Source organism: Natator depressus, chromosome 3 (genome assembly GCF_965152275.1).
Source record: "Natator depressus isolate rNatDep1 chromosome 3, rNatDep2.hap1, whole genome shotgun sequence".
Classification (NCBI taxonomy): domain Eukaryota; kingdom Metazoa; phylum Chordata; order Testudines; family Cheloniidae; genus Natator; species Natator depressus.
Window position 1 is genome coordinate 134,737,988 of NC_134236.1, and position 24,792 is coordinate 134,762,779.

Sequence of the window (24,792 nt, forward strand, 5' to 3'; positions counted from 1 at the left end):
TCATCCACCTGGTCTTGCTAAGTGACATGATTTTCAGTTATCTAGGGATTTGCATCTAGACATATTATGAGTTCTCAACTGAAAAGCTGCTGCATCTGTACAAGCTGGTGAATTCAGAGTAAGTTCTAGCCACCACGTGAGACACTGAGAAAACTCCAACAATGTGAAGTAAGAAAAAGAAAGGATCCTGGCTCACGCCTCTGTATCAAGTGCTGATTTCAAATTCCATCCATTTTTACCTCTAAAAAAAAAAAAGGGGCAACAGAAAATTTTACTCTGTTAACACACACAGACCAATTTTCAGAGGTGCTGTATACCCAGGCCTCCCAAAAGACTTGGTCACCTGCTTTCTGATAACATCAGTTCATTGAATGGGAACTGGCTAATCCACTTCGACTCAGTGCTCAGGGTTTCTGGGTGACTACTAGGCATTTGTGCCTAGTGCAAAGTAAAAATTCCAGATATCTGTATTATATCAGCAGAAGAAATGGTCAGAAGGTTTGATATAGCACCAATCAACCAATACTAGTCATGAAACAGGGAGCTTCTGCATCTTTCTAATAATTTACTTCCAAGTATTCTAGTTTAACAGTTCTCTTGCCTCAAGCCACAAAAAAAGTATAAAGCAGCCTTTTAAACAAGTTCTAATAAAAAAAAAGTTACCCGTAATACTGAATCCATTTCTATATCCTTGCTGCTCCACAGCAAACATCCATCCTATGATACCTCCAACAGAAGCAAGAGGAAGCAGAGAATACCCCAGCACCTCTGGAATAGTGCTGATAGCAGTGTATGCTCGCCCATGGTTCATCACAACGTAAGAATGGAGGTCAGTGTTCTCAAATACAACTGGAACTGGGTTACTTCCTACAAAGATTTTCCCTTTCACTTTCCCATTCACTCGCTGAGGAGAACCTGGTAAATCAAAAACACCAATGTAAGGTAAAGAATTTCACAAAGTAAAAACAGAATTAACACATTGTTCAGAGCTACGTTTTCTAATCAGTGTATTAATTTTGTGCAAATAGAAAGTAGAAAATTAGTGTCAACATGCATGGCAAGAGACAGACGCTCACAGAGTTAGACATACAAGCCACCTACAAATGAGGTGTAAAGTTGCATAGGCAATTACAGTTTCATTGCTATGAAAAAGAGAGAGTGGGCAGAGTTACAATAATTAGATCTTGTCCTTTTTCATTTTTCCCAGGGATAGATAGTTGAATAAACAAGCTGTGTTGTGAAAGCACAGTGGTTCTCAAACTTCTGTACTGGTGACCCCATTTACATAGCAAGCCTCTGAGTGTGATCCCCTTATAAATTAAAATAACTTTTTAATATATTTAGCACCATTATAAATGCTGGAGGCAAAGCGGGGTTTGGACTGGAAGCTGACAGCTTGCGACCCCCCAGGTAATAACCTCATGACCCCCTGAGGGGTCCCGAACCCCAATTTGAGAACCCCTGTTGTAGCATCTGCAAATAGTGAATGCCATACAGTAAAATCTGAATGCCATACAGTAAACCTCCTAATTATATAAATTCCTGCCTTCAGAGTCTGCCCTAAAGCAGTGTTTTTCAAAGTTTGGGTCGCAACCAAGAATGGGGTCACGGCATGTAAGGCACTCGATTGCCTTGCTCAGCACCCAGGGACCCTAGCGACTCTGGTCAGCACCACCGACCGGGACGTTAAAAGTCCCATCGGCGCTGCTGCCCAGCTAAGACAGGCTAGTGCCTACCTCCTCCAACACCGCACTGCACTCAGAAGCAGCCAGCAACGGGTGAGGCTTCTAGGGGGACCACGGGGCTCCTCAGACCGCCCCCACCCTGCGCACTGGCTCCGCACTCCCACTGGCTGGGGGGGGAGGGGAGGCGGTGCCTGCGGGCAATAGCTGTGCGGAGCCGCTTCCGTGCCTCTGCCTCGGAGCCGGACCTGCTGCTGGCCGCGGTGCCAGGACAGGCAGTAAGCCTGCCTTTGCACCCCAGCTGCGCCACAGACCAGGAGCCACTGGAGGTAAGTCCACGCCCCAACCCTGCGCCCCAATCTCCTGCCCCAGCCCTGAGACCCCTCCAAACCCTGAACCCCTTCCTGCACCCCAAACACCTCATCCCCGGCCCCATCCCAGAGCCTGCACCCTCAGCCCAGAGCCCTGACTCCCTCCCACACCCCAACCCCCTGCCCCAGTCCTGAGCCCCCCCAAACCCAGAACCCCTCCTGCATCCCAAACCCCTCATCCCCAGCCCCACCCCAGAGCCTGCAACCCAGAGCCCCCTCGCAAACCCTGAACCCCTCATTCCCAGCCCCACCCCACAGCCCGCACCCCAACCCTTTGCCCCAGCCCTGAGCCCCTCCCACAGCCCAAACCCCTCATCCCCAGCTCCGTTGGGTCGCGGGCACCAACAATTTTCTTCAACTGAGTCTCCAGAAAAAAAGTTTGAAAACCACTGCGCTAAAGTATCTTCAGAGCTACAGAGTACAAATTTGCTCCTCCTTTATTTGAAGTTTACTTCCATTAAGCAACCAAGATTTTTTTTATGGTCCCTATTGTGGTCACGGCAGGCTTCGCTGTATTTAAGGTGACACTGAGTACCATTATAGTCCCACATTTTTCATACCTCAGCTTTCCTCAAAATTCTGTCATATACAATTCGTCACTAGTTTTGCACAGAGGTAGTATTCTGGATTAGTATTTAGGGTGCTGTAGTATTAAAGTACATGCATTAAGTTCAAGTTACATTAGTTTCAGATCTTTTATTTTTCCTTGCTCTGGATTGGTTTAAATTTGTAACTAACACTGAGTTAAGTGCAATTTTTGCCTTTTGTAAAAACCGGAAAGCAAGGAAAGCTTTTAGTCAGTTACTTAACAGCCAAAATGCATGTACAGATTGAGTCACTAGAAGGATTACAAGTGTATACGTAAGAAATTCCTTTTCGGATCTCACACGAGCATGTTTAAATACAGAGCCAACAAAATCAAGCAGCTTAGATATTTGCTATAGGAGCTGAAAAAGTCAGAGAAACTGGAGTCATACTTTGACTCCAGTAGTAAAAGTCAGATTGTGCATCGCTTTTAAAGAAGTTTCTTTCTAGAGATGGGCCACCCCCTGAACTTTGCAGGTCTACGAAATTCAAAGAGTAACCAAGGTCTAGTTTTCCTTTAGATGTTCAGCTGTCCTAGCAAGCATAGCTGAAAAGCTTGTGTAATTTCTTATATTTACCTCCATTACAAAATGGAGTAGTTTTAAACTATTCAGTGTATTATTCAAAGTGTCACCTTGGCTGCAATGGTAAAAAGTCACCCGCCAATGCCTTCAACCTATGCTTTGGGACTGAGGGTGCCCAAGCAGCCTTCAATTATTTTTCTCCACACAAAGCCCCATAAACTAAGAATTCAGATACAAACACTGGTCGGTAGTGGCTAAGGTGTCACATATAACAGGCTGTTCTAGCCTCTGTGCTCAATGTCTAACGTCTGGGGAGGCTGCTGAGTAGCGTGGAAGCTCTGTGTGAGCTGTGATGTGTCCGGCTCGCAGAAGCTGGGTGCTCTCCGCTGCCACAGCCCATTTGAAAAAATGAAGTGTTAAGGTGTCAACTCTAGAATAAAAGCTTTGGTAACAAAGCTGTCCAGCATACAATCATAAGAGCTCTACAAACAAACAAATCCCTGGTTTCCTAAATGCACAGTACTTAAAGTCACTAAGTTTCCTGAAGAATATTCATTACATTTTAAGAAGTGGGCTGCCAAAGACTGCAGTATTCCCATTTGCTTATATGTGAAATTTACAGATATCCAACACTTCCCAGTTTGTCTGCTTCCTGTTTACATCGAAAGGGGAGAGAGAACTAGACTAGACACTGAGGGCATTAGGTTGTTAATTGTTTATTTCAGTAGACGTATGTTCCAGACAGCCGTTTACATATTTTCTTCACCCCATAACTATATGGAAAAATGTACTTTTCCAAGCAATAAATATTAGGAAGGGTAACAATAAATATTAGGAAGCGTAACTTCCATCCATTTTGGACCAGTCTTGCACTCAGTGTCAGCATTCACGTTAGTGGGGCGAATGTTTTTCAAAAAGGCTTCCACTATAGAGCAGTGCGCATTGCAATAACCCTATAAAAGAGGAATGCCTCATCATTACTGAGCGCCTACACTCGATAGCCAGCAGGATGAGAGAGAGAACCTCACCGCAGTACTGTTAGCCTCATCTGTGTTGGTCTAATAAAGTCTCAGGAATGTTCCCAAGGAACACAGTGCGACTTCTTGTAGTAAGATACAACACTTTACTGTAGATTAGTGAAGCGAGACTTCTTGAGGCCATGTATCTCCTCTCAACTAATGGTCTAAGGAAACAAATTATTCCGAAAATCTGAAGTGAGGCCAAAAATTGACAAGACAACTGCCCATTTATGTGCCCTATTTAGACAGAAGGCATATGGCCCAATGCATAAGCCCAGCAAGATTAAAATAATAAAAAAAAAGTCTCTCGCAAAGTCAGCTTTCTTACTCTTTCATTCTGAACCAGGATCTGTGTTTGCTGCCTTTCAATTGTTTTAAGGGGTTTTCCTTCCTTTTCCTCCTCCACCCACTGAATGTTCTTTGGAGGAGGAGGATGGAATTTGTTCTCGATGGGCCCCAGTGTAGTCTCCCCGGAGGAGCTCTGTGGCAGAGCTGTCAGGCAGAAAAAGGACTTTGGGTTGCACAAACCCTTTGAAGATCCCTAGCTGTCCTTCCCTGACATAATTCTCTAAAGCATAGTTGCTAACTCTACTGCAGACAAAAATGGTAATTGTGTAAGCAAAAGTCTGTTTTAAGAAGCTCCTTCCAAGCAGAGACTTGCCCTCTTAGAATCAGTGTCTGCAATTGTGCGGACAATGTGGTTTTCTTGTCAGTAGTAGACTATTATGCAAAACAAATAGGCAGTCAGTGCTATTGACAGTGGTATGAAAGCACTTCAACTGTGACCCTAGGTTCTAAAAAGCAATGCTTTCTCCATGTTAAGTTACATTTTCATCTTCATCATGGATACGTTCTTTATTATGTGTCCACTTAAACTTAGTTTCTGTATGGCTTTCAAATAAATACACAAGATTAAGATTTTTCAAGATCGTTTAAGGAGTTTTACTTAACTCATAATTTTCAACTAGTACTTACAAAAACATTTAAATGCAGCCACCTCATCCCATTCTATACTAAAGAGGATTTTAAAAAATCAATTGCCTATTTATCCATATAACCGTATTACAATGTTAAATGTCTCATACAAAATGTTAGTACAACTATTTAGTTTTGAAAAATTAAATTACCTTCTGCTACACATTGCCTGCCATTTCCTTTGTAACCAGCAATACAACTGCAACAATACCCGTTTGGATAGTCTCTGCAAACAGCATGAACGGAACACTGATGACGGTTGTTAGCACAGGTCTGTTGGACATCCGTATGGTAACGGAACACTGCAGGAAGAAAGACCAACCAATTAATATTCTGCATATTACATTACAACCATAACATCCATAAAGATTCACAATAGGGCCAACTAGAACACAACACAATTCTGAGTTAGCTTCAGAATTTCATTGTGCCCATTTGATCAGCTTTTGGGAAAGGCAAACGACTACAATAGATTTTTGCTTGCCTTGCAATATATAACTAATTTGCCCAAATATTCTAGTAAAAGGTACTGGGCCAGATCCTCAGCTGCAGTAAATCAGTCGAGCTCTACTGTCTTAAGTTATGTCAATGGAAGTACACCAATTAATGCCAGATGTCAGTCTGGTCCTTAAGCTAAACATGGGGAAAGTTTCTCAAGGTTCTGGTTTCCAGCCCACACCAGAAGGGACAGCCCAGAAGGGACACTGTCAAAACCCACACCTGTGCTCTTCCAAGCTCACAGATATAACAATCCTCATGTCTGACGTCAGGGAACATTCTGAGTCCTGTCATTCAAATAATTATTCTGTGTCGCACTTGGCTTCACATTTGCTATATTCATTGCCTCAACAAGTAGCATTGCTAGTACAGAGCTTTTAAACACACAAAACCAGGGAATCCTAAATTGCACATAGCCTTTTGTAGTGGTGGCTCAGGGTTCTCTGACTTTATCAAGTCATCTGTGTTCTATAAAGAGTTTATAAAGTTATATTTCTGTGAAAACAGTCTGTATCATACATACACAATCCTTACTAAGTGCAGCAACATATTGCAACAGTTAAAATGCAGGTCATTACTTTAACAACCATAATAACCAAAACAACTTGGATAAAAAATGTTGTTAAGACAGAGATACCTTTGAGACTATATTGCCCTTCAGAAGTATTAACACACTTATTCCACAGAGACATTAGTCTCTCCACAGCATTCGATCCTTCAAGCTACTGAGAACAGACCCATTGAGGGACAAGTCTGTGGTAAGCACAACTGGCCATACATGTTTGTGGTCAAGTATTACAATTGGACTTAAAACTTTCCATACGTCCCCCTAACATTGCCAAAACTAAACAGATCTGTCTGGAATTTCAGAGGTCTAAGGGCAAATCAAAAAGAAAGAGCCAATTTGGGATGGAGGATGCAGTGGGAAGCCATTCTGAGGGGAAAATAGGCTATATCGAGCAGCTTAGAGAGCACTCCTTAAATAAATCTACTTTTCATGCAGCCCACACTGCCCATACAGATCTTTCATCGACATACTCCCATGATGGGGGAAGCGGAAAACAAAGGGATAAGGGGGATAGAGGAGGCTGGTCTCAGGACAAAATGGAAGCCACAGTGGGGTGCTGGGGTGGGAGAATGAGGTGGAAGCGGGAAACTCAGGTGCCAACCCTAATATAACCTAAAACAGTATAAATGACCTTACCAATCCCAGTATCCTCAATATCTTCAATATCTTCCACATCTATAACCTGAGGATACTGCTGAGGGAACTGGTGGACCTGAAACTGAGGCGGCGTTTTCCCAGTTGAGAGTTCTGGCTGTTGATTGAAAGAGGACTCTCTTGGAGGTGTCTCTGTTGTTATAGCTTTGTGGTGTGGTTGTAAGTCATCTTCTGAAGCTGACTGAGGAATTCTATATGCAATATGTTGTTGATCCCCTCTTCTGCTGGGAACATCATATGGTACTTGTTGCTGGCTTATTTCAACTGAGTCATGGTGCAATACAGCTGGTTTTGAGGTCACCCCTTGATACTGTTCATCATCACCAAATTCTGGACTGTTGCTGATTTTGGCAGGCACAATACTACTAGATGAGCTACCAATCTCAAAAACCCAGATTCCTTTCCTTCCAGAATTGCTGCTCCTAGAAAGAGAGAACAACCACACTAAATAAGGGGTCAGGTAACTTAACAATAAATAGAAATTCTATATGAAAAACACTACATATTTGATTCTAGACTCCATTGATAAATACAACTACAAATTGGATGAATTATCATACCTATACAAAATACAGCTTAGCGTACATGGCTAAAATTTTGGATAGTACACCTCTACCCCGATATAACGCGACACGATATAACACGAATTTGGATATAACGCAGTAAAGCAGCACTCTGGGGGGCGGGGCTACGCGCTCCGGCAAATCAGCATGTCAGCGTGTCTGGCTCCAACACGCTGCTCTGAGAGGCGTGTTTAGGGTGCCGGGCCAGGGCCGAGGGGTTAGATATGGGGCAGAGGGTCTCAGGGAGTGGTCATTGAACAGGGGGAGTTGGATGGTTCGGAGGTTCTGGGGGCGGGGCAGTCAGGGGACGGAGAACGGGGGCGTTGGATAGGGTGTTGGAGTCCCGGGGGGCCTGTCAGGAGGCAGAGGTGTGGATAGGGGTCAGGGCACTCAGGGGACAGGGAGCAAGGGGGTTGGGTAGGGGGTGGGGTCCTGGGGATGATTAGGGATGGGGGGGTCTCTGGAGGGGGCGGTCAGGGGACAAGGCGCAGGGGGGCTTAGATAGGGGGTGGGGTCTTGGGAGGGGTGGTTTCAGGCGTGGGGGTCTCTGGAGGGGGTAATCAGGGGACAAGGGGGGGTTGGATGGGTCAGGGGTTCTGAGGGGTCAGTCAGGGGGCGGGAAGTGACTGTTAATAGCGGAAATGCTCGAGTCCAAAGCAAGTTCGATATAATGCGGTTTCACCTATAACGTGGTAAGATTTTTTTGGCTCCCGAGGACCGCGTTATATCGGGGTAGAGGTGTATTGCCAACATGTTTAATCTACATTGAGAACTAACTTCTTTAGAACATATCTGGAGGTTAGAAAAGGTGGTGTAATTTGGCCCATATTCATCTTGATAGCAGCACTCTGAACTTTCTGAATTGCTCTCTTTCCTTTCTGCCCTTTTCCCCACAAAAACAGAGGCAGGGGTGCTGGAACAAATTGTACAGTGCGGGTGCTGAGAGCCATTGAACCAAACTGTAAACGCTGGATCTGATGAAAACCACTTCAAGCCCCGGGGAGCAGCAGCACCCCCATAGGCAGTTCCAACACCTATGAACAGAGGCCAAGACTTTTCAAAAAGGGATGCCTAAAGTTAGTCTTCTCAGAAAGTGCCCCAATTTTCAAAAGGGCTGGGCACCCAATAGCTCCCACTGAAGACAACATTAGCACCCACTTTTGAAAATCTTGGTCAAAAGCGTCGATCAGATTTTATGATTTCTAAGACAATGGCTAATGAAAGCTTATTAGCTATGATATATTCTCACATTGCAGACTGCATAAAAACATGTCAGACAGTGGCAAGAACTGGGATTTGGATTTATTTATTTATTTAAAAAGCATACTCATGCAGGTTTTTGATGGACTCTTCATCATTAGCAACTGTATTGTAGGATCCTGGTTTTATCCACAAGTAGTAGTTTGTAGCGGCTTGACTAAAGCCAACTGTAGCAGGAATCTTTTCCTCAGCATTCTTGGAGTGTGCACTGTAGAACTGCAAACCATCTTCTGGATAAAGGAAAACCGCATAGGAACTGGAATCAGAAGAGGCTAAAACAGCCTGGAATGTGTTTCTCTGTGGGGAAGATTTAAATTCCATTACTTGTGGGAAAATATTCAAGATTAGAAAAAAAGGAAGACACTTTACAAATCAAAGTCAAGATCTGGGTTCACACAATGGGTTGTACATTACACAATTATTAGAGACTGTTAAATTCCTTTGAGAAGTTTTTCAAAGAAACAGATTTAATTTTTTGTTCAAAAACACATTTGTGTTGACTATGCTTAAATGTCACAATCAAAGTCTTACTGCAGATATACTGAAGTCAATGTAAAATAGCCATTAGGATGCTTAAAAAAGTCCTAAGTTCAGTACTATGTTTAGCAAATTGAATAGTCCTTTTAACAGAAAAATTGAGTGGATTGGCTGTTCCTGGAAGATCTTGTATCAAATTTAGATGCTAATTACAAATGTTTGCACAGAATAGCATATTGAATTCACAGCTTCCGAAAATAAGGCAAAAAAAAAAAAAGTTCAGTTTTCAAGTGAGAAATGTCCTTACACAATGGCTGGGTGAGATCAAATACTCATACTGACTTTCCAAAACTACTACATTTTCATTTATCAGATGTTTTCTGCTTCAAGGACTTAAATCCCAGCTGAAGCTCAACATGGAGATTAAAGGAATATCCACAGAAAGAGAGCAGAGAAACTATCCTTTTAAATTTGATGAAACATAGTTCAATGAAACTCTCTAATTCAGTGCATTCTGGGGCATCTCAAGCCCCACATGGAGATGCAAAAGCCAAAGGTGTGCAATGAGGGGCAACACCCAATACAGGACCCCTCACAGTGCAAGCTTTACTGGATAACCAGCAGCAATGTTCAGGATACCTGTCAACCAAACAGCACATTCCTTTCATAAAGCCCAGTTTATACTAAGCCAATAAATAAATGACCAAATTAAAAAACAACAACCTCAAAGCTACCACAACAAACTGGCCTTTGAGACGTCAAGGAATCAGCTGGCCTAGTGGTACTGCACTGGACTGTACATGATGTGTGTTTAGATGCAGACAGCACATCCAATTTTGAATTCTGAGCTGCAATTTTATTTTGGGGGCTGTCGGGTGGGGGAGGATTTTGGAGGATTTTATTATTTGTTGGTAGAGAACATCCATGCCACTGCAATCGTGGCCCTTGCTGAGACAGTGTTCCAGTGAGGGCCATTTATCTGACTTTAGCTGTTTACCACTGCCCCAAGCATAGGCCCCCTTCTGGGGAAGGTGGATGCTATGCCCATGGCCTAATCAGACACAAGAAACTAATATTTGGCAAAACAAGTCCCTGATCCTGGAAAGACAGAAGCACATGCTTAGCTTTACACACTGTGAGTAGTCCCATTGACAATGGAGCTAATCTCAGTACATAAAACGAAGCACGTGCTCACATCTTTGCAGAACGGGACCTAAAAGATTTAGAAGATGGGGTTGGGAGGAGGGATAAATTGTGAGATTAAGTCCTAAGCATACGTGGATCATCACACATTTATCTTAAAGAGACTACTATGGAAGGCCTTATTTCAGATATGTGAGTTTGTGGTGAATGAGATGTGATCAATCCATAAAGAAATCAAGGGCTAGATTCACAAGAGGACTTAAGTGCCTAACTGCCACTTTAGACACCTAAATCCCAGAATCAGGCCCCACTGGGATTCACAAAGCCTCTGCTCAGCTGCCCCCGAAACCTGTAGGCACCAAAACTCGCTCAATGCCTCAACTGCAGTAAAAGTTCACAAGGTGTCTGTTTTTGCCTGAGCACATGCACTGCAGGCCCACACCAGCCATCTAGACACCTAAGCCCTGGAGCAATGCACGAACCAGGGAAAGACAGACAGACAGTCTTCTGCCTAACTCGCCTGCAGGGCCTGGTCTGGAAAGCATGTTCAGAGATCAGCTACCAGATCAGGCCCTACAGAGAAGTTTACACAAAGACAGAAAAGTTTACACAACGGAGCGAGCAGGGAAGAACAACCTTCCTCATAACCTTTCGCCCAGTGGTTAGGGTACTCACCTGGGATGTGGGAGACCCCCAAGTTAAGTACCACCCTCCAACTGAGGCACAGGAAAGAAGTGGGTTCTGCCACCTCTCAGGCGCATACACTAGCCACTGGGGCATGTTATATTCTAGTGTGGAGTTCTCTCAGTCTCCCCTGTTGAAAAGTGGATAAATAAATTTTAAAAAGTAGGGGGACTCAATCCTGGGTCTCCCACCTTTCAGGTGAGCGCACTAAACATCAGGCTACAGAGTCAGTCTCATATTTACCTGCTCTCTCTGGCCCAATCAGTGCAACAGCTTCAACAGGAGAGACAGAGAGACCCCTGTCAGAATATCCCATAGCCCAGTGGTTAGGGTGCTCACCAGAGAGGCACCAGAGCCCAATTCAAATCTCCTCTCGCCATCAGGGAGAGGAGGGACTTGAATTGGGGGTTTTCCACATCCAAGGTGAGTACCCTAACCACTGGACTAAACATTATGAGGGTGCTGCTGCGCCTCCTCCCTCCCTGATAGCTTCTTACTAAAACAACGTAGGCACCTCACACCAAGAGGGCATTTGCAGCTGAGAATCCCACGTTGTAGGAGGCACTTCCCTGTGGCCCAGACTTAGGCGCCTATCTATGAGACGGGGGGGAAATGCTTCACACACCCGCCTTGGCTTAGCATCTTCCATCTTTGGTGTAGGCATCACCTAGTGTGCTGGCTTTTGTGAATCCTCTTCTGAGATGCCCATCTCTTCCATTCATTGTATAGGGAGCCTAGGTGCCTAAATCCAGCCTTTGTGAATCCCAGTGATTTTCTAGGCACCTGAAAGTTAGACCTAATGATGTTGAGTGGCACCACATTAAGTTTCTTTGTTAATTTAGCCCCAAAATTCCAAGTTTTAGTACCTCTAAGTTCCCTGATTATTCCAAGTATCTGGCATATTTTTGGGTGTCGTAAAAGTTAACATAACAGCCCAAGGATAGTTTGAAGTTGAATAAAAAGGTTAAAATATGTGAGCTTTGTCCTCATCTCCACCCACATGCTATAAGCCAAACTGCTTACATCTTTTAAATACGTCTGAGAAACTCCTCCCAAAAATTTCCTTCTCGTGAATGCTGTGATAAGCACAGAAAGCGAAGTGGTAAGGTATTTAAACTGAAATAATTTTGTTTTTGAAGTATGAAATATTACAATTGACACTTAAAACAATGGACCATGGAGGTACACTTCTGTTGCACTTGGTCTATCTTAGAGCTCTGTCTAATATTCACCTTGCCTTCCAGAGTGGGGTCTTCTCCACGTACATGGTAAGGAGCCACAAACGTCCAGGTAACAATGACAACACTGCTTGGATCAAAAGTGGCCTCAGGGAAACCTCGTTGGATATAGTCTGCAGCAAGCTGTAAGACATCAGGGGATGAATCTTCTCTATAAAACACCTTCCCACGTCCATCTGTAGTGTCCAGATCAGCCAAAAATGGAGCAATAGCTCCAAAACTGAGTGGGAATTGACCAAGGTATTCTTCTTCTTTTGATGGTTCATTCACTGCAATGATCCCATTAGTGGCCACCTAATAGAAAGGGTAAAATCATTTAGACAGGGCAGTAAGTATTGTTCACATGGCTATTTCATAAGTCTACACACTTTTGTAGTATTTTCAAACCCACTGAAACATTTCCGGTTCTCAAATACCTAATATCAGTGAAGCTGAAGCTTGTATTTATGAGAGAAGTCAAGTTTAACAACCTGTAGGACAATCCCCAAAACAACTTTTTATATCTATTTGGAGGGATCTTGGGGTTTTAGCTTCTCATGGTTCAGCAACAAGGTACATTAAGAACTGAACATTCTTCTCTCTGAAGGATGAGATTTCAAACAGCTGTACTTTACAGGTTACCACATGCACCTCTGCTTATGGCAAATCAGTACAAAATAAGCACACCTCACAAACTCCAAAACTCTCAATCTTTATAGATCAAAACCCAGTGCAAGCAGTCTTTTGTATGGATTCTCTTAGATGACTAGATACTAGCCATTATGCTATTAAAAATGTTTACATAAGAGTGCTGCTAGATATGGAAGCAGGGCTGGCTTTAGGGAAAATGGCACCCTGGGCAAGCCTGTATTTTGGTGCCCCTGGCACCCACTGCCTCTCCCCACCCCCTACTCATCCTCCCAGACTCCTGCTGCTTTCCCATTAGTTCCGCCATCACCGCTGGCCCCCACTTCCTCCCCAGGTGCCTGATGCCTTCCCCACTCCGATTGCCCCAAGCTCCCTTCTGTGGCCTTGCACTCCAGGCCCAACCCACTCCTTGCCTCTTGACCACAGTACCCCCTGACCATGGTGCCCTAGGCAGTCACCCATGTCGCCCACCCATAAGGCCAGCCCTGGATGAAAGTAATGAAGTAAATACTCAAACTTAGAATTTTAAAATGGATAAATAAATACTTAGGACAATTACTTTGTTGACTAACCAGTGAGCCAGATTCTCACCTAATGCAAACTAGTGTAGTTCCATTACTGTCAATGGAGCTATTCACATTGACACCATCTTAGAATCTGGACCACACTACTTCTACACTGTAAGACCCAGGAGCAATGGTATGGATGACATTATACACTTGTAGGAGAGCTTGGGGCTGATGAAAGTGAGGAATAAACAGCATCATCATGTGCCCCCCACAGCAGGAGCAGAGATGTTGTGCAACTTTCCCCAACAGATCAGCCAATAGATCTTCCTCCCAACTTCCCTGCTTAGGGCTTTGTGCAAATAGCACAATCAAGCCATTCCTCACATTCCTTCCTTGCATTCAAGATTGCTGTAACTGTAGGTCCCGTCTACACTGGCAAGTTTCTGCACAGTAAAGCAGCTTTCTGTGCTGTAACTCCCAAGGTTTACACAGTGCCAAACCACTCAGTGCGCAGAAACCGCACAGTTGCCGTGCTGTAAAAAACCCACCCAACACCTTTCTGCACTGGGGCTACAGCGCCGTGATGCCAGTGTAGACACTGTGGTCGATTACAGCGCTGCGACTGGGCTCCGGGAGGTGTCGCACAATGCCTGTTCTCGCCTCTCTGGTCATCGGTTTGAACTCTACTGCCCTGCCCTCAGGTGACCAACCATCATCCCCACCCCGTAAATTCCTTTGGAATTTTGAAAGTCCCCTTCCTGTTTGCTCGGTGATGCGAGCAATGGTCTCAGAGCATCTTTCCAGGCAGCCATGCCTGCTCCACGCACCAGGCGATCCCCCGCTTGGAGCAATGCCGAGCTCCTGGACCGCATCAGAATTTGGGGAGAGGAGGCTGTCCAGTCCCAGCTGTGCTCCAGCAGTATGGATATACCACCTATGGACAGATTTCATGATGCATGACAGAAAGGGATCATGATCGGGACACACTGCAGTGCATGGTCAAAATGAAGGAGCTGTGGAATTCCTACCACAAGGCGCGAGAGGCAAACCGCCGCTCTGGTGCTGCGCCCACGAGCTGCTAGTTCTACAAAGAGCTGGACGCAATACTCGGCGGCAATCCCAACTCCACTGCGAAGACCACTGTGGATATTTTGGTGGTTCATGTGTCAGTCAAGAGTGGACCGAGCCAAGAGGAAGAAATCCTGGAGGAGGAGGAGGAGGGGGACCCAGAGGCAGAGGATGACTCAGAGGTCAGAGATGCATGTAGCCAGGAGCTCTTTTCTACCCCAGAGAAGGCTAGCCAGTCACAGCAGGCGGATGTTGGCGAAGCGCAAACAGGAGAGGAGGCCCCTGGTAAGTGGATTTGATTTTGGGAATCACTGAAGCGAGGTGTTGGGGGCAGGAGGGTTGCAGAAAGCAGGCTTGTTTCCCACGCATGCCTAGTCTGAGCAGCAGAACAGGCTGTTGATTGACTCCCTCACTTCGTGGAAATGTGCCTCAGAGATCTCCAGGAAACTCTCATGGAGATACTGGGCAATCTGCTGTCACAGGTTCTTTGGCAGAGCAGCTTTGTTTCTTGCCCCATTAACAGTAACTTTCCTGCACCACTGTGTCGTCACCGGGTGGGGTCGGGGGGGGAAGACACCACGCACCATTGCTGCACACAGGCGAGCCGCATAGGGGCCAGGGCAGAAGCCACAGTCTTGGAGAAGACCCTCCCTTGATTCCCTGCTCGCCCTCAGCAGCGAGATATCTTCCATAATGATCACATCCTGTGGAAAGCGTGGGGACAGGAATGATTATCAGGGCCCCCCATATAATGCTGGCTCTCCCCAAGAGCCACATGCCCAGTGTACAGCAGGGTCCAGGAAGAGTGATTTACCCTGCCCCTGCAGCTACTCACCATTTTGTGGCTTATGTGTGCTTGCCTGGGGCCAGCCAGTTAGTGACAGGTGTGTGAGTACTGGCTGTGTTTTAAATCACTGAATCAGTGTTCTGTGTGTTGCAAACAATACTGTTTCTGTAAAATGTTGCATTTAAACTTCACAGAGATGACCTTGGGAGCCAGCTTCCCTCTTTGTTATCGGCGGCTGAATGGCTGTGCAGAATTAGAAAGTGGCCAAGAAGAACTAGGGAGGACTTTCTGCATAATGTTATGATGTATTCCATGGCTGAGAAGCAGGAATTGAAGGAGTGGCGGGACAGCGAGAAGAGGGACTGAAAGGAGAATGTGGCGTGCCACAATGAAGCCATGGAGAGGTTCTTAAATGTTATGGCGCGCCAAGCAGACACACTCCAGGAGTACTTGTGGCATCTTAGAGACTAACCAATTTATTTGAGCATAAGCTTTCGTGAGCTACAGCTCACTTCATCGGATGCATACTGTGGAAAATACAGAAGACATTTGTTTTTATACACAAAAATCATGAAAAAATGGGTGTTTATCACTACAAAAAGTTTTCTCTCCCCCCACCCCACTCTCCTGCTGGTAATAGCTTATGTAAAGTGATCACTCTCCTTACAATGTGTATGATAATCAAGGTGGGCCATTTCCAGCACAAATCCAGGTTTTCTTCCCTGCCCCCCCCACAAACCCATTCTCCTGTTGGTAATAGATAAGCTATTACCAACAGGAGAGTGGGTTTGTCTGTGTGTGTGGGGGAGAAAACCTGGATTTGTGCTGGAAATGGCCCACCTTGATTATCATACACATTGTAAGGAGAGTGATCACTTTACATAAGCTATTACCAACAGGAGAGTGGGTTTGTTTGGGGGGGGGTGCGTGTGGGGGGGAGAAAACGTGGATTTGTGCTGGAAATCGCCCACCTTGATTATCATACACATTGTAAGGAGAGTGATCACTTTACATAAGCTATTACCAGCAGGAGAGTGGGGTGGGGGCAGAGAAAACCTTTTGTAGTGATAAACACCCATTTTTTCATGATTTGTGTGCATAAAAACAAACATCTTCTGTATTTTCCACAGTATGCATCCGATGAAATGAGCTGTAGCTCACGAAAGCTTATGCTCAAATAAATTGGTTAGTCTCTAAGGTGCCACAAGTCCTCCTTTTCTTTTTGCGAATACAGACTAACACGGCTGTTACTCTGAAACCTAGCAGATACTAGACACTCGATACTAGCATACCGAGCAGTTCTGTGCCTGCCGTCCCTGCAGCCACTGTCGCAAAACTCTTTCCCATGCTCCCCCCAGACGCTGCCAACACACTCTTATCAACCTCCTGCCTCCAGTCTATACCCACAGCATTCCACTCCTCCCCCTCACAGTCTAGCACTGTGGACTCCCACTACCCACTACACTCAACACCCATCCCTCTGCAGTTTGGCCCTGCTGAAGTACAGTACCCACTGCATTGTACTCCAAAGGAGAAGGCTGGATATGATCCCTGGACATACACAAATCTTTAGCCATCCCGGGACATCACCTCGTCCTGGGATGTTCTCTTCTCCCATCCCCCTCACCGATGTTTTTGTTGTTGTTGTTTGCCTCTCTCCTCCAGTTGTTTTTCAATAAAAGAATTGTGTTGGTTTGAAAGCAATTTTTATTCTATTAATTGAAAGCAAACAGAGTCCTGCAAAGCAATAGACAATTATGTTAAGCCTTCATATTGCATGATCTGCACCAATCACCTCCTAGCATTACAAGCACTCCTGAGCATAGCAACAAATATTAGTGGCTTTCAGCTTCAAATTGCTGCCTCAAGGCATCCCTGATCCTTATGGCCCCACGCTGCACCCCTCTAAATATCCCTGGTCTCTGGCTGTTCAAACTCAGCCTCCAGGCGCTGAGCCTCAGCGGTCCAGGCCTAAGTGAAGCTTTCACCCTTCCCTTCACAAATACTATGGAGCATAGGCTATAAGCATTGGAATATTGTTATTGGCCAGGTCCAGCTTCCCATAGAGGCTGTACTAGCAGGCCTTTAAATGGCCAAAAGCACACTCAACAATCATTCTGCACTTGCTCAGCCTGTTGTTGAACTGCTCCTTGCTGCTGTCACGTTGCCCCGTGTATGGCTTCATAAGCCAGGGCATTAAGGGGTAGGCGGGGGTCTCCCAGGATCACAATGGGCATTTCAACTTCCCTTACGGTCATCTTCTAGTCCAGGAAGAAAGTCCCTGCTTGCAGCTTCCTGCACAGGCCAGTGTTCCAAAAGATATGTGCATCATGCACCTTTCCGGACCAGCCTGCATTAATGTCTGTGAAATGCCCATGGTGATCCACAAGCACCTGGAGAACCATTCAGAAATACCCCTTGCGATTAATGTACTTGGTGCCATCTATCGCCAGAATTGGAATATGTGTGCCATCTATCGCCCCTCCGCAGTAGGGAAGCCCATTTGTGCAAAGCCATCCACAATGGCACGCACATTGCCCAGAGTCACAGTCTTTCGGAGCAGGATGCGATTAATGGCACACATATTCCATCCGCCTGCACACTTCCATCAACATGAGTCCAGTGGTTGACTTTCCCACTCCGAACTGGTTAGCAATCCATTGGTAGCAATCTGGAGTAGCCAGCTTCCACAGAGCAATAGCCACACGCTCCTCTAACGGCAGGTCAGCTCTCATTTTCATGTCCCTGCGCCGCAGGGCTGGGGTGAGCTCATCACACAGGCCCATGAACCTGGCTTTCCTCATCCAAAACTTCTGCAGCCACTGCTCGTCATCCCAGACGTGCATGACAATGTGATCCCACCACTCAGTGCTTGTTTCCCGAGCCCAAAAGCGGCGTTTCACTGTGGTCAGCACCTCCGTGAATGCCACAAGCAATCTTGTGTCGTAGCTACTACGCATGGCGAGATCAATGTTGCATGCCTCTTGCTTTTGTAGTTTAAGGAATAACTCCACTGCCACTCGTGATGTTTTAGTGAGAGCGAGCAGCATATTGGTCAACCGTGCAGGATCCATTCCTGCAGCCCAAAGAGGCAGGGCCCGCAGTACATAAATGGTTGAAAGATGGCGCCAAATGTGGATGGAAGCACAGGGATTGCTGAGATGTGAAGCAATGCATCACGGAGCATTGGGACAGGAATCAGGATGCCCCGCGACCCCCCCTGCCTTCCCACAGCTCTTAGCGGCAGAAGAGGAAGAGACGTTCTGTGGCAATAGCTCCCCAGAGTGGGTTGCTGTCAAGTAATTTTGTTGGTTTCTCAAAAAACAATTGAATATCTTCATGTTTTGTTTTTCAAAGGAGATGTTCTGTTCAGATTTAAACATCACCCTGCACTATATGCAACCAAGCATTGTACTAAGAAAAGGAGTACTAGTGGCACCTTAGAGACTAACCAATTTATTTGAGCATAAGCTTTCGTGAGCTACAGCTCACTTCATAGCACTGTACTATTGTTCTACTGCAAAAGAACCAGACTATTGAAACACTGAAAAACAAATATTAGAAACCGAGCAGTCTGGATTCCTGGTGTAAAGTGAGTCAAGTGCACAGAATAAGCACTCATCGTAAGTAGTGAAAAGTTGTTTTTTAAATTTCAAAATTTAAGAATTAATGCATTTTATTAACATACGTAAGTAAATTTGTTTTTTTAAAGTATTATTTAACTTTACCATGTCCCTTTAAACTCATATAAATACACATTTTTATTAATGTTGATACAACTAAGTGAAAGCCCAAAAATTGAGATATATATATTACAGTTTAATAAAGAAATATTTTTATTTAAAAAAAAAAGACAAAAAAGCTGAAGTTTTGTTTTGTCTAAAGACAGTAACAGCTGTACAGGTTTTGGGTTTTTTTTGGCCTTTTAGGGTATTACTCTATTTAAAATGATAGGAAGTGGTGGCAGATTTTTTTTAGCATTTTAAACTGCTGGATTACACATTGTCAAGTTACATTTATGGTTTGTAGTAAAACATACCAGACACACTATATACAGCTCTATCTCGATTAGTCAAATGGGGCAGCAGTGAGCGGGTTGGAAAATGACACTGAATACTTCTGTAAAATCAAATTTTCAAACCAGTACATGGTTTGTTTGTTTTTTGGAGTGTAATTACCAGACATTGTGGGGACATGACACTTTCTGGGTAAAAATTAGCTTTTGACAAATAAGGTTGTTTGTTTGCATAACTGAGTGCTGGTACAGTTAAAGCAACAAAACTTTCTAACATGAACAAGGCCAAAATTTAAAAGTATAAATTAAACAAGTTTACAAATGTAATAAAACAAATTAAATCAAGTTTAGTCAAAAGACTCCTTTCCAAAAGGAAATAACCTCAGACCTCTCTAAATTATTCCTCAGGTGATATCCACTATACAAATACATAACTGTTACACTGTGTCCTGTCAAACTGATGGTCAGAGCAAAAAGGGGTGGAGCTAAGATTTAGTTCTAGATTAGAAGGTCCTTCACTGAAATGCCTATGGACTATTAGTTCAAGCACCTCTTTTCATCTCAACTGTTAGAATATATATACAGAATTACATTTAATGAAACCTACATTAATAAACATTAAGATTGCAAAAATAAAGCACCCAAAAGTTAAGAATAATGTGGAAAGCATTTCTTATCAAGTATAAAGAAATGCACATTTCATCACAACAACCTAAACTGACCCAAGAATTTTTAAAGTATTAAAAAAATTATTTCGGGGATTCTATAAATTAGTATATTATCAGTTAATATATTTATCAACTAGCAGTACTTTTTGTAAATTCTGTTTCTCAAGAGTAATATTGTATATGTAGTTTAATAGAAAAAGTATAAAACACTTTTGGTAAAATTCCTTCAAGTGGGCACTCTATTCCAGAATAATTTTTTTTATTCCAAATAATCATTCTGGCTGGTACGATGGACAAAATGCCAGATAATTAAACTAATTCAATTTATAATGGCTCTTGTGAGGGTCTGCCTCATTCAGTGTGCACCTGAAAAGATATTCATGTTCACTGGAAAGTTAAGTTACTAAGCATGCCTATGCAGCACACAAAGTGTGATTTTAGAAGGTTCAGCTTTAACTGAACCAGGTTAACATGTGTTAAAGGCAGTGTAGTATGTCTGGTCAATAGGCTTTTAAAACACATCAGATCTCTGACAAGATCTCAGGAAAAAAGACAGTCATTAAGCAATGGTCTAAGCCAGGTTCTGCTGCCATATTAACACATGGATATCAGTATCAGTCTTCACTCGGCATGCCAATAAAAGTGTGAAATAGTCACAGCAAGTTCAACATAGAAAAAAACTGAAAGATTGCACCCCGCAGATCTCATGAAAAGGAGCACAGGACTGACTGTTATCAGTATATTGGTGATGCTGCAGTCCAAATAACCCCCACTCCACTTAGTGGCCTCACACTTTACACTGAACAAGTACCTCTGACCATAGGTTCTTCCTGGAAAACACTGACTTATAATGTTCCTATGGGCAGACAGTTACGAGAACACCGTGGATGCTACCAGAATACAAACAGCAAACAACAACTGAAGGTACAGACTAGAATTCACGTAAGAAAACCTTCAAGGCACCATTACTGCACCACTGTCTAATATGGTAACCAATATTGTCTCGTTGTTTCCTTGTATTACCCTATCTATCTGTACCCATCAGCTGTCTTTTGTCTTAGACTTAGATTGCAAGCTCTTTGGAGAAGGGACTGCCTTTTTGTTCTGTGTTTGCCTAGCACAACAGGGTCCTGCTGCATAATAGGGCACTTAGGCACTACAATAATACAAATAAATATTATTTATTAACAAGCTATCCCCTTGGTCCTGCCACAGAGAAAGGAAAAAAGCCATTCAAATACCACTTATCTGCAGAGTCTGCAGCCATGGAAACAATACCACATATAAAACTATAAAAATAAAGCAGGTGATAAAATCTAAGAGAATCAGTGTGGACACTTGCCTGGTCATTATTAAAAGGAGATAAACAAACGCAGTGCTGAAATATCATACACTATAAAAATTTCATTTACAAAAGGTCTGTGCAAGTCTTGAAGTTACTGATAAAAATGCATAATTGAATGTTTCAGATTATTTGAAACTTACTAGCTCTTAAATGGAAAAGGAGTACCTGTGGCACCTTAGAGACTAACAAATTTATTTGAGCATAAGCTTTTGTGCGCTACAGCATCGGATGCATTCAGTGGAAAATACAGTGGGGAGATTTATATACACAGAGAACATGAAACAATGGGTGTTACCATACACACTGTAAGGAGAGTGATCAGGAAAGGTGAGCTATTACCAGCAGGAAAGCAGGGGAAAAGTCTCTAAGGTGCCACAAGTACTCCTTTTCTTTTTGCGGATACAAACTAACAGGGCTGCTACTCTGAAACCTGTCATTATACACAGCTCTTAAATGGACTTTTTGGTCTCTGCCTTCATTGGATACCATGTGACACCACAATGCAACAGGAAACAAAATCTAAAGCATTCCATATATATAATTAAATATATACATTTCGTAGAAAACACTAAATAAAAAGTGTGTGAGTTCTCCTCCCCCTTTAAAGGAACTCAGAATTAGATATTTATGCCCAACTGAAGTTCCAGCTCAGGTTCTAGTTTCTATGGCTATACATCACTTTTTCCAGCACTTTTAATACCTAGATAGTTCATTTTCAACAAAAATACTGATACATCCCATTTTCACTGTCATGTGTTAATAGCTGTCTGAATTAGCACGTGATTCAAGTCATACATAGGTAGTAAGGTATTCTGGATAGTATGCACGCACGTACCCCACCCCACTAGCAGTTCTCTTAGCAACTAACATCATGCTGAGAGTTCCCAAGACAGTGATAAGGGGTGAAGTGGAGGGGGTCAGAACACAATTTAAGCACAGATATATCAGTCTTGAATTTGTCAGTTTTTGGTTAGATATTTTTTGCTCTAATTCTGCAGCTCACACAACACATACAGTATGAAAGTGATATTTCTTAGCTCCAGGAGAACAGCTAGTATTTCAAAATCTGTACACACTCTGGCTAAGCTGTTATGTGCCTTTTCCCCCTGCAGACCGCATATCCATGGCCTCCCAATTCAGACTTGGTAATACAGACAGAGCTACAGTATTTAGCAGTGGGTTGATCAGAAACCTGATATAAAATAAAGCCTTATGACCCTGTAAATTAAGGTTTTATGACAAAACATATTATAAATGTATGTCAATCTACAGCCAGGTGTTATAGTTTTGAGTCAAGGTGCTAATGCAACTTAAGCAACACACCAGCAACAATCGCCATATAAAGCATCAACTCTTTCCTTTCACTAGCAAGACAGACAGCCATACAAGGCAATCCACCAAGGAATTCACACTGGTCACTTATTTGGGGCTATATTTTTAAAATCCCCTGGTATGTGAAGAAAAATTGATAGTCATCTTAGAATCCAGTGCAACAAAAACATCAACCTTGTCTCCCTTTTCAAACCACTACTCCTGGGGAGAAGATAGTCTGTTCTTGCCTAAGGGAACAAATTAACTCAAAAGTCCAACCCTAGGGGAGACAGTGGGCTAGGTTTCAACCTGTGCCCGGAGTCTGTGTCTGTTTCAACCTGTGCCTAAGGGGTCGGCAAAAGGTTGCCTTTACCACAGAACAGTGGTTTTCACCCTGTGGTCCATGGACCCCTGGGGGTCAGCAGACTAAGGCTAAGATTTCCAAAGGGGTCTGCACCTCCATTTGAATTTTTAGGGGCCCACAAATGAAAAAAAAAAGTTGAAAATCACTAGGCTAGATCCTCTCTGATGTACAGCAGCCCAGTTCCACCGAAGTAACTGCATTTACACCTGCTGAGGATCTGGCTCGGAGAGTTCCGATCTGCATTGGTAAGTTTTGCATTTAGCCTACGCCCTGTAGTGGAACAACCCCCCCGGAAATCCAGGCAACAAGAGCACTTTCAGGGAGGGAGCTACCCAGCCGAGAAAGGCGGGCGTGGGGGGGGGGGGGGGGCATCTGCTTTTCATTGGGTCTGTCGTTAGCCAAAGTCTTCCAGCTCGGAGACCTCCCCACGTCGCCTATTGTACAGCGCCCTATCCCGGGGCGCAGCAGCGCCCTTCCAGCAGCGCTCGGCTGGAGAGGAGGAAAACGCGGGGATCTTCTACGTGCTGAACCCGAGCGGCCCGGCAGCAACCCGGTTAGTTATCTGCCTCGCCCCAGCCCAGTGACTCGCGGCAGCCCCCGCCCGCCAGCCCCGCACTCACGTAGAGGGAGCGGACTCTGGAGCCGTAGAAGCGCAGCGGGGTGCCGAGCTCCAGGGGCGGGGAGCTCACGTCGTCCCCGGGCTCCAGCTCCGCGTCACCCCGCTCCGCGCCGAAGGGGAAGAGCAGCCCCCCGCGGGGCCGGCAGCCCCCGGGCACGGCCAGCCCCAGCAGCGCCCACAGCAGCGCCCATCCCCAGCTCCGCCCGGGGAACATGCTCTCCTCGCCCGGCGCCTCCCTGCACAGCGCGCGGCAGCAGCTCCAGCGCGGGCGGCGGAACTCTGAAGCCCCCAAAGATTTAAACCCAGCCAGGGCTGGGGTGGGGAGGGCAGAGGGGGGCTCCTGCGGGGCTGAGGAGCCAACCAATGAACAAGGCAGCTCAGAGAAAACCAGCCAATCACAATTAGAGGGGAAGGGCTCCCCCACCCCTCACTGCATCCCAACCCCATCAGTACGTCTCTTTCGTACCATTAAATTAAATAAATTAAATCAAATCCATCAGCCTGAGTTTTTCCCCTGCTAACCCCATCCCCGACCGCAGCAACTCAAAGTACCCCCCCCCGCCCATCCCAGCCACACTGTGCCACACTCACCCGACCAATAACATCTCTTTTTCCTGCAGTTGAATTGGGGTGTTTTTTTTTGTAAGTTTAGAGAATGAAGCAGAACTCCTTAATGCGTTCCCTCCTACTCTCATGTTGATGCCGTAATTCTCTTAAGAAAACCAAAGAAGTTCCCTGACTGTTGAAAATACAACAGATTCCAACAACGGGACGTAGTGCTCATGTGCGGAGCAGCAGCAAACTCAGAATAAAAGTAGATAGTACATTTCCCAAAAGAGAGAAGAAATTGTAAAACATTCCTTTTCTCCCTATTTCCGTTCTTACGTGGAAAAAATATATATACAACAAATACATATGTACACACACACCTGTACATGTGGGAAAGGAGAGAGAGAACTCATTTTCTTGTACAGTTTTTCTTTCTTAACTTTGGAGTTTAGATCAGGCAGTTCAGTTTATATGAGACACTAGATCATCAAAAGATAAAGTGACCATGGTATATGTCTGGTTTCAGAGTAGCAGCGGTGTTAGTCTGTATTCGCAAAAAGAAAAGGAGGACTTGTGGCACCTTAGAGACTAACCAATTTATTTGAGCATAAGCTTTCCTGAGCTACAGCTCACTTCATGGGATGCATTCAGTGGAAAATACAGTGGGGAGATTTATATACATAGAGAAC

General features: G+C 44.4%; 1 protein-coding gene across 1 annotated transcript in view; it reads right to left on the minus strand.

Moving 5' to 3' along the window:
• Window positions 1-23,819, minus strand: part of NID1 (nidogen 1) — an 80,766-nt gene extending 56,947 nt beyond the window's left edge. Inside the window, exons 1-6 of the mRNA XM_074948887.1 lie at window positions 23,556-23,819; window positions 12,236-12,535; window positions 8,767-8,996; window positions 6,859-7,298; window positions 5,309-5,458; window positions 664-915 (exon numbers count right to left, since the gene is read on the minus strand). Of these exons, the coding sequence (XP_074804988.1) occupies window positions 664-915; window positions 5,309-5,458; window positions 6,859-7,298; window positions 8,767-8,996; window positions 12,236-12,535; window positions 23,556-23,768 (1,585 nt within the window). The 5' untranslated portion in view covers window positions 23,769-23,819. The remainder of the gene's footprint in view (window positions 1-663; window positions 916-5,308; window positions 5,459-6,858; window positions 7,299-8,766; window positions 8,997-12,235; window positions 12,536-23,555) is intronic.
• Window positions 23,820-24,792: the final 973 nt, after the last annotated feature.